This window comes from Pungitius pungitius, chromosome 21, assembly GCF_949316345.1.
Source record: "Pungitius pungitius chromosome 21, fPunPun2.1, whole genome shotgun sequence".
NCBI lineage: Eukaryota > Metazoa > Chordata > Actinopteri > Perciformes > Gasterosteidae > Pungitius > Pungitius pungitius.
In genome coordinates, this window is record NC_084920.1 from 996,151 (window position 1) to 1,007,737 (window position 11,587).

Genomic DNA, 11,587 nt, shown 5'->3' on the forward strand with positions numbered 1-11,587 from the left:
CGGATCCATTCACAGCGCGGTGCGTCTTAAAGGAACAGCGTGCTGCGTGATACCCGCGCGGTACTTTTGGTTCACTTTTTAAAGACAAACACGGGTAGTGAGCCGGGTCTGTGGCAGAATCTCACCTGGTGGGGCTGTACCTGCGCTTCCCGCGTGCTGTTAACATACGACTTGAGACACACGAACCCGTCCCCCGGTGGGCCTCTGTCCCTTTAAGGCGGCGCGGAAGTGAACCGACGCACCAACGGAAGGTCGGAGCTTTATCTGCGGCGGAGTCACTCTGCTTTAACGGAGCAGCGGAACCGGACCTTCACTGACAGCGCTTCGCGGTAACCGACGTCAGTGACGTAACGGCGGATAGTCCAATTCCCGGGTCGTTGCGTTTTGACCTGACGTCACCGATGTCCGGGTCCAAGTGCGCGCGGCTGAGCGGCGCGCTCGTGGGAGAGGTGCTGGACTCGGTGGACAGCGTCCTGTTCGACTGCGACGGGGTGATCTGGCGCGGGGAGACGGCCGTGCCCGGCGCCCCGCAGGTCATCAACCTGCTCAAGAAGAAGGGCAAGAAGGTCTTCTTCGTCACCAACAACAGCACCAAGACCAGGAAGATGTACGCGGAGAAGATGACCGCGCTGGGCTTCGACGCCCGGGAGGACGAGGTGTTCAGCACGGCGTACTGCTCCGCCGCCTACCTGAAGACGGTGTGCCAGGTGCAGGGCAAGGTGTACCTGATCGGGAGCGACGCGATGGCGCGGGAGCTGGAGGCGGTGGGCATCCGGCAGACCGGCGTGGGACCGGACCACGTCACCGGGAAGCCGAGCGACTGGGCCAACGTGCCCCTGGACCCCGACGTGAAGGCGGTGCTGGTGGGGTTCGACCAGCACTTCAGCTTCATGAAGGTGAACCGGGCCATGCAGTACCTGGCCCGGCCGGCCTGCCTGTTCGTGGGAACCAACCGGGACTCCAGGCTGCCCCTGGAGGGGGGCAAGGCCGTCCCAGGTAGGGAGCACCTGACCGGAAGTTAGAGGGGTCATAGCGGGAAATGGCACTCACCTTTGTAGGAATAAGCCCGGGTGAAACCGCATGTCCAAGTGTCTAACACCCCCCCATGTGTGTAAAATAATACTTGGCAATAAAAATGGCTTCTTAAAAGATCTCCTAACCTCGTGCCCCCTCCCTGCCTCCTCCTCCCGCCAGGCACAGGTTGCCTGCTGGACGCCGTGGAGATGGCGGCGCAGCGCCAGGCCCAGACGGTGGGCAAGCCCAGCCGCTTCATGTTTGACTGCGTGGCGTCCCGGTTCGGCGTGGAGGCCGACCGCTGCCTGATGGTGGGCGACCGGCTGGACACGGACATCGTGCTGGGCTCCAACTGCGGCCTGAAGACCCTGCTCACCCTCACGGGGGTCAGCACCGTGGCGGACGCCGAGGCCCATCAGCGCAGCGGCTGCGCCGAGAGGCAGAGGATGGTGCCGGATTATTACGTGGAGAGCGTCGCCGACCTGCTCCCGGCCCTGCAGGGCTGAAGCTTCAGACCCCGGCTCTGGACACCGTGTCACATGATCCTACTCTTCTAGAAGGGAATATATATATATATATATATATTTTTGTCACGTTGAAATAACTAATCGACTCTTTAAAACTAAGTCACAGCAGATCAGCCATAGAGAAAGACTCCATTATTTAACTTACTAACATTAAAACCTGATTATTTGACATAAATTAATTAATTAATAATTTAATTTAGTTGTGTGTTCCTTTTTGGGGAAGTGGGAACTTGCTTGTGCTGTCTGGTGCAATCACAGACATCACAAGCTCAGGGAGGAAATGAGCACACAGAGTGTGTGTGTGTGTGTGTGTGTGGTCTATAGATGGAGGCCAAAGGTCACTGAACTGATGTTTTATTGATGTACGTCTCGTCTTTATTCTCTTGACTGCATCACTAAAAGCAATGCTGAATAAAAAAAGATCAAAATAAACCCGCTGCTATCTTTTTCCTAAGTGCGCTCTGTGGCTGGACCCCCCCCCCCCCCTCAAAGTCACCTTGGTCTGTCGTCGGCTGCGTGCGCCTATCACCCCTCAGCCGACGACAGGCTGCACCCGCCTCACCCTCTTTGTCCATTGTCCTGGGAGGGAGAGGGGGGGTCAATTCCTCTCTTCTGTGTGTGTGTGTGTGTGTGTGTGTGTGTGTGTGTGTGTGTGTGTGTGTGTGTGTGTGTGTCCTTTGACATTCTTAACAAGTCACATTAGACAAAAAGAAAGGGGGAAGTTGCAGGAAGACGAGACCTCGGAAATTGAGTTTGGCAACCTGTGACTGGTTTGGGAGCGGGACCACAGGAGGAGGGGGGGGGGGGGGGCGCAGGGGGGGCTGCAGGCACAAAGAGAAGCTGCCCAGGTGTGTCGCCTCTCAGTCATGACCACAGCTCCATGCCGCTAGCTACCAGAAGGGTGCGGAGCGCGTGAGGAGCCATGGCGGCGTGCTGGAAGCGTTTGGAGGACGAGCGCAGCGCGGGAAGCGGAGCGAGGACACGCGTGTGCCATTCAGCCTGCTGCTGCCGCTGCTCACGTGTGGAAACCCCTGCTCAGGACGGGGGCCCCGCTGCGTGCCCCTTCCCCCACAAGGCCTTCTGGGCGGGCCTGGCGGCCGCTCTGCTCCTGGTGGTCGCCGCGCTGTGGTGGACGGGTCACCTGGGACCTCCCGGGCCTCGCTCTGAGGTACGTTGGCGGCTCGCGGCCCCGCGCCGTGACCCCCGAGCTGCTCTCATGGCGCCGCCTGTGCAGTCCCTGCAGATCGTCCGGATCACGGCCCCCGACCCGTCCGGCGCTCTGATCGACCAGTCGGCCGTCGTGGACCCGCGGAACCACCTGGTGACCTTTTCTGTGACCTCGCCGGCAAACCAGACGTCCACCGTGCTCTTCGACGTCAAACACGTGCGTGCGGGTCGGGTGTGACTGGCGGTCCCGTTGGGGGGGGGGGCTCTGACCGTGTCCCGCTTGTGTTGCAGGGCCTGATATGCTACAAGCCCGCGGGGCAGGGGAGCTGCTTCCTGCGCAGGATGGAGCCCGACGACTACCACAACGCGCACGCCCTGCTCGCCGAGCCCAAGGTAACCGGCCCCCGCACACGCAGCGGTTCCCCCTCGCAGGGTCCGGGATACGCGAGACTTAGTGAGGATGAAGGGGGGGGGGGGGGGCGGATAACAACGTTTGCCCTGTTTCAACTCTAATGTGTGAGCTGGTAGCTCGTAGGGTGTACAGTGTCCCCCCCCCCCCCCCCCCCCCGCCGCCTCCCCGGCTGAATTCCTCAGCACATCTGATCCCCCCCCCCGAACGCCCCCCCCTCCCTCCCTCCTCCAGCATGCCTGGGCTCTTCTTACAGGGGGCTACATGGCGAGGGCACAAAGGCAACTCTGTGAGGGCTTCTTACAGCCTGGTGCATTGGTCGGTCAGTCAGTAGCACCGCCCCCCCCCCCCAGTTAGCGGAGTCTCTTTCATACAGATCCTCACTGATCTGCGGTGGGAGGGAAGGGCCCCCCCCCCCCCCCCGGGTGGAGAAGGGGTCCTTCCCTCTATCCTGCAGCACAATGGTCCTCTTGGAGAGACAGACTGGTTGGTAAGGCGAGCCACAGGAGGGGCCCACTGGGCCCGAATGTCCTCTGCAGGCATCTCCAGATGGTTCCTCACGTTGTTCCACCTCGCCGTGTCCCCTCTGTGTCCCCTCTGTGTCCCCTCTCGTGTCCTCGGCAGAGTTCCATCCAGCTGTCTGGGAATGAGACCCGGAGGCAGACGGAGTTCCTCGGGGTGCTGGCGGCCGGTCGGGTGGACGCGTCCACGCTGGGGGGGGCGCTGCAGGCTCTGTGCCGGGACAGCTCCGTCCACTGGACGAGGAGGGTGGAAGGTGAGAACAATCGCAATGTGGACACAATGAGATTAAGACGTTATCCGAGTAGTGTGCAGTCATGTCACGCTCCAGAGGTTCTGGATCCATTGTCCTTCACACGGAGCTTTAAAAAGCAGCTCCTGGGACAAAGAACCAACGTGACGCATGCTACCGATTAATCATGAACACCTGACTGCAAGGTGGGAGTGTTTATACGGTACCAGTCTACGGTTTGGACACCTTGAAATGAACCTCTTGGTACTGCTGGTGCATTTCACAGTGTGTGCGTGTTGTGTTCAGGTGCAGGGAGACAGAGGCTGGTCTACTTCTGCATCGACATCTGCTTTCCCAGCGACATCTGCGTGTCCGTGTGCTTCTACTACCTGCCCGAGTGACTCCTCCTCCTCCTCCTCCTCCTCCTCTCAGCCCAACACCTGGGAAACAACGTCGTCCTTTAAGCTCCCTTCACGAGAGAGCGAGAGAGAGAGAGAGAGAGAGAGAGAGAGAGAGAGAGAGAGCGAGAGAGCGAGAGAGAGAGAAGGCTTTGGCGGTTTCCTTTGTGGCGCCGAGTGGAGCAGCCCCCCCCCCCCCAGAGGAGAGAGTTATATTCACGTGTAGTCACCTCTCAGCCGATCACTCAACAAAGACCCCCCCCCCCCTTTTTTTAACTAATTGTATTTCCTGTAACCCACTGCATCTGTATGATCACATGTAACCGTTTCAAGTCGCATCATATGATTTATTTTAATCTGAAATAAACAGCTTGTGTATTTGTGGCTAATTTTTCTTCATTCGACTGAAAAAAGACAAAACTCACTTTTTTGAACAACGTATTTACTACAGAATCCTTTTCTGTACATAGTTCCTTTCAACATGTGATCACTGAGTAGCACAACTTAACTTTAGCATTACATCCCACATGAGGTGAAGCAGAGTTAAAGTGAAACGTCTGGTCCTTTAGATTCAATAAATACGGTAGGAAGAGTGGAAAAGGACCTCCTTTTGTGCACAGAGGGGTGAAGTTAAAAAACTAAGTTCAGTAAAGAAGGCGAACATGTTACAATCCCACTCTCCAACACCTACACTGTTGGTCCAGAAGTTCTCACCAACCACCAAGAACATTTGGTGCAGACTGCTGAGTTTGGGCCTTGCTGCATGAGAGCACTGAGATCCATCGGGACGCTCAAACGGGTCTCAGAATTCCCCCGTTCAGGCCCAACTTCCAGCGCGTCCCCTGCTTCTCCGTCCTCGTCCTTCAGCCCAGCACGCTGTCGTTGAAGGCCAGACACACCACGGCCTTCTGGTGGCCGCTGTACTCCCTCTTGATCTCCCCCGTCTCCACACACCACAGGCGGGCCAGGTTGTCCGAGGAGGCTGCGGACGCGAGAGGAGGAGAGTCGGAACCCCCAAATTCAAAGCGTTCAAGTTGTGTTATTGCACATAACACCAAAAGCCAGTTCAAGGTAACGCTCTGCACGTGCGGGATCGAGTGCATCATCATAACCCAATCAGTGAAGAATGGCTTATGATGCAGGTACATTGACATCGCAATGGAGCAACGACGGCCCATTTCACCAGGGCTCACGCACTGACCCGTGACGATGTACTGGGAGTCTCCGGAGAAGGCGCAGTCCCACATCCAGCCCCTGGACGTCTCTCCGGGATTGTTACTCTTGATGCTCAGCTCCGTCATCAGCGAGAAGTTGGACGTCCTCCAGATCTTGCAGGTCTGGTCCGCCGAGCAGGTGGCCAACAGCCTGCAGAGCGCAACAGCCGCGTGTCATCGAGAGAGAGAGAGAGAGAGAGAGAGAGAGAGAGATGTGCAGCGTGCGGGGGGGGTGTAAGGGGGGGGGCACTCACGTGGAGTCGGGGCTGAACTTGCAGCGGAGGGAGTAGCGCTTGTGTGCGGGGATCTTCGTCTTGGGGATGAGCTGAGTCACCTCGTCGCCGATCCCCCCCGCCAGGTTCCACACGTAGCAGTTTCCCTGCGAAGGACAGAAGGACAGAACCATGAGGCTGTGGGGGACTTGGGACCCCTCCCCCCCCCCCCCCCCTCCTCCTTCAGACGCCGCGACAACTGACCGAGCTGTTGACCGCCGCCATGTAACTGGCGTCTGCATCGATGTGAACGGAGTTGACCGAGACCTCCGGCTCGGGAATCAGCTGCTCGTTGTGGTCCGTCTTCAGGTCCCAGATGTGGATCACTCCACTCTGGTCTCCAACAATCAGCTCCGCCTGGGAACACCCGCCACCATGAGCGCCACAACGAACAGGTCGACAGTGGCAGCAGAGGACGCACGTCTCACCTGGTTGGGATGCAGGCACACGCAGTTGATGGGAGCGTTGACCTGGAATATCCTCTGACACTGCAGGTTCCTGGACCTGCGAGGGGGTGGGAGTTAGGGCCGCTGAGCGCAGAGCGAAAACGGGTCAGCGCCCGCGAGCTGCGCCGCCGTACCTGAGGTCCCATATGCGAGCCATGCAGTCCTCCCCCCCCGTGTACATCCAGCGGCCGTCTTCGTGGAAGCCCACAGACGTGATGTTCTTGCTGACGCCGTCGTAGTTGATCACCGGGTTGGGGTTGTTGGAGTTCAGGTCGTACATGCGGATGTGCTGGTAACCTGAAGAGCAGAGCGGGACGGGCCGTGAGACGAAGGGCTGAAGTCGGCCGTGAGGTTCCAGGTGGAACTTGAGACCCTAGGAACCAACCTGCAGCTGCAATCATACTCCTGTCAGGTGTGACCTCCAGAGAGTTTACCTGCTGGACGCCAAAGCTAAGGAAGTGGACTGCTGGGGTGGGTTTTTTAAAGCTCGAATTAGTCGACTTGAACAAATTGAATTTAAATTAAATTTCACATACGACAAAGTAGAATATCACAATGTGACTGTGAGCTGGTCAGCTCCATTGAATAGCTGCTGTCCAGCCTTCCCACAGGGAGAGTAGGGATACAGAGTCCTGGTGCTGCACCGTCCTGGTGCAGATCCCGCTGTGGGCCTGCCAGAACCGGACCGTGTGGTCGTATCCCGCCGTGGCCAAAATGACCGGGTCGCTGCCCACCGTCCCCTGGTTCACGTTCATGACTCCTGGCCGAGAGAAGGGACGTGAGACACGGCTTCAACGGGGACCATTGTTTAGTAAATGTGACACAAGCTGTACGTAAGGCTAGCGTTAGCATAGCGGGCTAGCTATTCAAGGTCCAAACAGGCTGCTAGCTTAGCTTAGGTTTCACCTTCAAAGGCTGCGAGATGTAGCTGTAGAGATTTGCCCCTGGAGGATGTTGTGTTGGACAGTATCGATGGGCTAAGAGAATAGATCCGACAAGTTTAGTTTACCTGGAGGTGTTGTGTTGACGGTAAAATCCGTACGTCTCCCTAAAGTGTCCCGGGGCAACATACGAAGAGCCAAACGTTCCGCTTTGATAACCAGCAATTAACCCCCCTCCCTCCCTGATTTTATCACAGAAGGAAAAAACGCAGCTCAGCCTTAAAGGTTTAATATTTCAACTTATTGATCCAACTATTTACAACATACAGTAGTTGGTTGTTCTATTGGAAATGACCCAGTATGATCCTCTTATTGGTTAAATAAATACCAGTACCAACACCAATCATGTTTATACATGGTGTATTTGTGCAAAATGGATATCTGAGAAAAACCTTTTTCAAATGCAGTGAATCTATATCGACAGAACAAGACTGTGCTCCAATGAAATAATGATTTAGTCAAAATGCACATGTGCGAATGTGACAACAGTAACTCTATTACAACATTTATTTAGAAAATGAATTGTGAAAAGAATGGTGTTTTGACACTTTACACACGTGACAAAGTAAACATATAAGTTAGGTTTATTGAACGGTTATAAAAAGCAGTCATGACAACATATATATAAATATGTAAACAGGTTCAAATAAATAAATAAATAAATAATACAGAGCACGCAGCAGGAAGCGGCCCGGTCTCTGTGCCGTGATCACGGCCGCTGCAGCAGGGCCGACATGTGCTGCTTCACCTCTCCTGGGTCGGCCAGGGAGCAGTCCAGAAGCACCCCTCTGGTCCCAGACCTCTGTTTGGGGGAGGGGACTATCTGCAACGTGTCATAAGAATCTCTCAGCTTATGAATTGATTTCACAGCGACACGCATGCGGCGAATCTTTAAAAAGCCTCGATACCTTCACGTATATTTTGCATCTCTCCAAAAGAAATTTCCACTTCATCACAGTCCGCTCGTCATCGGTCAGACGGGTGAACTCTTCCGTCTGTAACAGATGGAACGGGAAAAGGCCGTAGCGTTAGTCTTATGTTTATAATCATTTCAGGAGTCGAGGCTGAATCCTGCTCGTCCTTTGAGATGATCCTCACCGTACAGCCCAGAGTCTTTTCGGCTACTGGGCTCCTGAGGCAGCAGGCCTGCAGGGTGCCGGTGTGGTCCGTGAAGTCCACCAGCAGGTCAAAGCCTGTGGCGGCGAGAAGAGCCTGATCCCTCCCCGGACACGACGCGTTGCTGCAGCTCTGAGCGTCCTCAGTCACCAGGAACTTGCACCTGGAGCTGAGACGACGAGGGAGACATCGCGAGGAGAAGATAAACTAACTTACGTTGTACCGCTCAACCAATTGCAGCGAGGCGAAAAACCATGAAAGCAGCAAAGATTTAAGAGATCCTGCAGCTCTACATGCTGGTGTGAACTTACCAGCGCGCTTTGATCACTTTGGAAACAGAAGAGTCGAGGTCCAGCCTGGAGACGAAGCTGTATGTGATGCCGAAGAAAGCCTCGCGGTTCTCCTGGGCCTTCTGCTTCAGCTGGTTCACCGTGTACACGTCGGTGATGGAGTCCACTGCGGAGACAAAGGCAGCGGCACATTGTGCACGTCATCGCACACAGGCGTCAGATGATTCACCACCAGGAGGTACAGCACAAGTCACATCATAATGGAAATAGAAAGGAGAGAAAGAAAAGTCCAACATGTAGGAAACTGTCGCCTTAGTTTCACATTGAAGACGCAGCGAGGCGAGTTGGTCACTATGAGCTACCAGGCACGTCTTCTGGCTTCTCATCTTGATCCAGGGCGCCAGACTCAGACACTTCTTTAGCGTAGCTGAACAGCAGACTGGCCTCCCTGGTGTCTGAGGGAATGGATGAATGACTTGCACAGCAGTTAGATGATACCCTCCCTCCCCCCCACCTAACACTCTACAGCGTGGTTAAAGCCTTGTTCTTTGATTAACTGAGCATAGAGCTATATATTACACTGTGATATCTCACCAGGATTGACGGTGATTATGGTTTTCGAGTTAACGGTTGCCGTCATGCCGCTGCGAAAGCTGTCAAAGCTGATCTTTGCATCTGATATGAAGAGCACTTTGAGTAGGGAGGAAAAGTTAAAACAACAGTAAGCCATCTCGAATGTAAACACAGTCAGGTCTCAGATGTGCACCTCGGTGATTCTCTCCGGTACGGCGGGGTAACGGGACGTGACCGCCGGGTATAAAAGTCAAATCAAGGTTTATTTTGTGGCTGAAAACGAGCAGCAGATGTTACCTACCAGTCTCCCTGGGTATCAACGTTTGCACAAGCTGAATGGCTTCTCTATCCCAGCTGTGAGTGAAGTAGAGGTCAAGGAGGTACTCAGTGAAAATCAAACACACATGGAGTTCAGCAGGTTAATCTAAAGTTTCATGACTCAAAGTGACATAAAGAACACAGCAGGGAGCCAAAGGGCGAAAGGATGAAGTATCACACAAAAGCAATTCATCTTTATTCATTTTCCAAAGGAATGAAACAGCATAACGCACCAGACAAGAGGGAAGGAAGAGACGGAGTCATCAAAGAGCTTCACTTCCAGCCGCTGGCCTTGGCGCCTGTCAGACGTGGTGAACTGCTTCGGCTCTCCAATCTGAAAACGTAAACAGAATCATCTCGAGTTTCTCACCCGCTCTCTTCCCTTCCTGTAGAAACCTGAAAAATTGTTCTTTTTTTGCATCCACACTTGCTCAGTCTTCATTATCTGTGCAATTGTAATATTTAAAGCTGTATTGTACGCTATACTTGTCATGTAGACTGATTTTGTCCATTTTCCAAGCGAGGCTCAGTTTATCTAAAATGAGCATATTGTCACCGTACCGACTTCACTGCAGCCAGTATATTTATCACTGTGCCATCCAGCGTCTGCCCGTTGGCCACAATGTCTGCCAGGGAGTAGAAATCACGCGAGTCCTTCACTGGCAGGTGGATCAGTGGCAGCAGCCGGTCAATGGTCCCCATGTCGGCACACAGACACACCTGGGAATGAGCCTCGGACACCAGCAGCCTGTAGAGGCTGACACAGCAGACACCATCACTTTCACCATCAGACCATTCAGATATATCATATCGTACACAGCATAACACCCTTCGGCTGTATAAAAGCACCACAGGATGAGCGTGAATAGTTTATCTACAGATCAAGTGTTAATTACCTTGGTGTTGTGGGACAGTATCTTTCCCCTTTTTCTGGGTCTTTGTTGGTGACTAAAGGGTTTTCAATGATAACTGGAAAATAAGAGACAGAACTTAAAGTCTTTGAACATTATTAAAAATAACTTCTTCTTTTCTATTGCTACATGTAGGGAAGCTTTATTTTCATTCTGCGAGTAAAGAAATACATCACAAAGCGACCAAAGCTTTACTTTGTGCTACTGATATTAATATTGATGAGTATTATACCCTCAATATTCTCACCACAGTCTCCAGTGCTGAAGCTGTTGGAGAGCCCATTGATGTATCCATCGTTTCCCCAGGCCGACACATTGATGAAGAAGTCAGGTGAGTCCTTGACGGTGAAGCTAAACGTGAATCTGTCGACGCCAATATCTGAAATTTAGATGTATGGATTTGGTTAATGTTGCATTACAGCCCGAAGGCTGTGTGTGGATACATCTCTTCTCCAGGAGAGGGGGCTGGTGCACAAGACGCAATGCTGTAAAGAGGATGTGTCATTGACAATAACTTGATAGCTGGACAAATGTAAAAAGATACTTACTTTTTCTGTCAGGAAAGCTTTTGACATCAGTTTTCCCAATAACGATGCCTGCCACTCTCTGCAAAAGACGGCAATGGCAGCAGTTTGTTCAGCTCAAAGCGGTGCAAATACATACAATCCATACATTCATTTTGTTTTACGGGAATAAGGACAACCTGCACTCACCGGGTGGGAGAAGTTGGGGTGGAGCTCAGAGATGGAGATGTAGGTCTGAGCAGCCATTTTTATTCAAACTTAAAGCCGACACACAGCAGTTAAACTCTGTCCAGAGAGGCAGAACGTTAATAGTTTAATTCCACCCGCATACAACGTTTTTGCAGATTATATATCCAGGTTATATAATAGTGGAAACAGTAAACAGTTCTGTAATGTTAGGTAAGCTAAGGTGTTAGCATTAATGTTAATGGTTAGTTAACGCTAGGGTTGATAGTGAACCCAGGATAATGTTCATTTTAGCTAACGTTAGCTGACTTTCTAACTGTTATCACACCTGATAACTGGTGGGAAATTAAATAAATCAAATTAAAATGACTAATTAATACACTTTCTGTTTAAATTAATTTAAACTAATTGAGTTACCTGCTTTCCCTCAGTTTGTTACGTCTATCGCGGGAAAACTGTAGCACGCGACCATGAACAGAGTGCGCGCGCGCGACGTATGACGTATGACGTGGTGCCTTCACATGCAGTCG

At 53.0% G+C, this 11,587-nt stretch overlaps 4 protein-coding genes across 7 annotated transcripts; 2 read left to right on the forward strand and 2 right to left on the reverse strand.

Moving 5' to 3' along the window:
* The first annotated feature begins 79 nt into the window (after nt 1-79).
* Nucleotides 80-1,997, forward strand: pgp (phosphoglycolate phosphatase). The gene is made up of 2 exons (XM_037464650.2): nt 80-996; nt 1,195-1,997. Exons 1-2 carry the CDS (start codon nt 402-404, stop codon nt 1,518-1,520), a joined length of 921 nt encoding a protein of 306 aa, XP_037320547.2. The 5' UTR covers nt 80-401; the 3' UTR covers nt 1,521-1,997.
* A 207-nt stretch (nt 1,998-2,204) lies between these two features.
* On the forward strand, nt 2,205-4,562 carry bricd5 (BRICHOS domain containing 5). Its single transcript, XM_037464398.2, has 5 exons — nt 2,205-2,709; nt 2,776-2,925; nt 3,000-3,101; nt 3,742-3,892; nt 4,175-4,562. The coding sequence occupies exons 1-5, from the start codon at nt 2,464-2,466 to the stop codon at nt 4,267-4,269; spliced, it is 744 nt and encodes a 247-aa protein (XP_037320295.2). The 5' UTR covers nt 2,205-2,463; the 3' UTR covers nt 4,270-4,562.
* A 187-nt stretch (nt 4,563-4,749) lies between these two features.
* mlst8 (MTOR associated protein, LST8 homolog (S. cerevisiae)) lies at nt 4,750-7,335 on the reverse strand. 3 transcript variants are annotated; one of them, XM_037464396.2, is made up of 9 exons: nt 7,208-7,335; nt 6,825-6,958; nt 6,584-6,632; nt 6,333-6,495; nt 6,181-6,256; nt 5,957-6,109; nt 5,735-5,859; nt 5,468-5,631; nt 4,750-5,248 (listed from the first exon to the last, which is right to left on the reverse strand). In XM_037464396.2, exons 1-9 carry the CDS (start codon nt 7,266-7,268, stop codon nt 5,130-5,132), a joined length of 1,044 nt encoding a protein of 347 aa, XP_037320293.1. In that variant the 5' UTR covers nt 7,269-7,335; the 3' UTR covers nt 4,750-5,129. The 3 variants fall into 3 exon arrangements, with proteins under 3 accessions (XP_037320293.1, XP_037320292.1, XP_037320294.1); XM_037464395.2 differs by having other exon boundaries at nt 4,751-5,248; nt 6,584-6,635; XM_037464397.2 differs by having other exon boundaries at nt 4,751-5,248; nt 6,584-6,635; nt 7,105-7,236.
* A 419-nt stretch (nt 7,336-7,754) lies between these two features.
* meiob (meiosis specific with OB-fold) lies at nt 7,755-11,587 on the reverse strand. 2 transcript variants are annotated; one of them, XM_037464394.2, is made up of 14 exons: nt 11,475-11,587; nt 11,061-11,156; nt 10,896-10,953; nt 10,595-10,726; nt 10,333-10,405; nt 9,998-10,184; nt 9,670-9,770; nt 9,420-9,472; nt 9,140-9,235; nt 8,908-9,000; nt 8,567-8,711; nt 8,238-8,424; nt 8,048-8,134; nt 7,755-7,962 (listed from the first exon to the last, which is right to left on the reverse strand). In XM_037464394.2, exons 2-14 carry the CDS (start codon nt 11,115-11,117, stop codon nt 7,849-7,851), a joined length of 1,383 nt encoding a protein of 460 aa, XP_037320291.2. In that variant the 5' UTR covers nt 11,118-11,156; nt 11,475-11,587; the 3' UTR covers nt 7,755-7,848. The 2 variants fall into 2 exon arrangements, with proteins under 2 accessions (XP_037320291.2, XP_037320290.2); XM_037464393.2 differs by having other exon boundaries at nt 7,756-7,962; nt 9,998-10,193.

Bases quoted from the DNA above. Each gene is read 5' to 3' on its own strand.
- meiob (XM_037464393.2), bottom strand. From the start codon at position 11,117: ATGGCTGCTCAGACCTACATCTCCATCTCTGAGCTCCACCCCAACTTC. The intron at 10,406-10,594 runs GTGAGAATATTG...CTTATTTTCCAG, and splicing joins CTTCAGCACTGGAGACTGTG to TTATCATTGAAAACCCTTTA. The intron at 8,135-8,237 runs GTGAGGATCATC...CATCTGTTACAG, and splicing joins AAAAGACTCTGGGCTGTACG to ACGGAAGAGTTCACCCGTCT.
- mlst8 (XM_037464395.2), bottom strand. From the start codon at position 7,268: ATGTTGCCCCGGGACACTTTAGGGAGACGTACGGATTTTACCGTCAAC. The intron at 6,959-7,207 runs GTAAACTAAACT...TCTCTCGGCCAG, and splicing joins CGTCAACACAACACCTCCAG to GAGTCATGAACGTGAACCAG. The intron at 6,110-6,180 runs GTGAGACGTGCG...GGGTGTTCCCAG, and splicing joins TGTGCCTGCATCCCAACCAG to GCGGAGCTGATTGTTGGAGA.
- pgp (XM_037464650.2), top strand. From the start codon at position 402: ATGTCCGGGTCCAAGTGCGCGCGGCTGAGCGGCGCGCTCGTGGGAGAG. The intron at 997-1,194 runs GTAGGGAGCACC...TCCTCCCGCCAG, and splicing joins GGGGGGCAAGGCCGTCCCAG to GCACAGGTTGCCTGCTGGAC.
- bricd5 (XM_037464398.2), top strand. From the start codon at position 2,464: ATGGCGGCGTGCTGGAAGCGTTTGGAGGACGAGCGCAGCGCGGGAAGC. The intron at 2,926-2,999 runs GTGCGTGCGGGT...CTTGTGTTGCAG, and splicing joins TGCTCTTCGACGTCAAACAC to GGCCTGATATGCTACAAGCC. The intron at 3,102-3,741 runs GTAACCGGCCCC...TGTCCTCGGCAG, and splicing joins CCCTGCTCGCCGAGCCCAAG to AGTTCCATCCAGCTGTCTGG.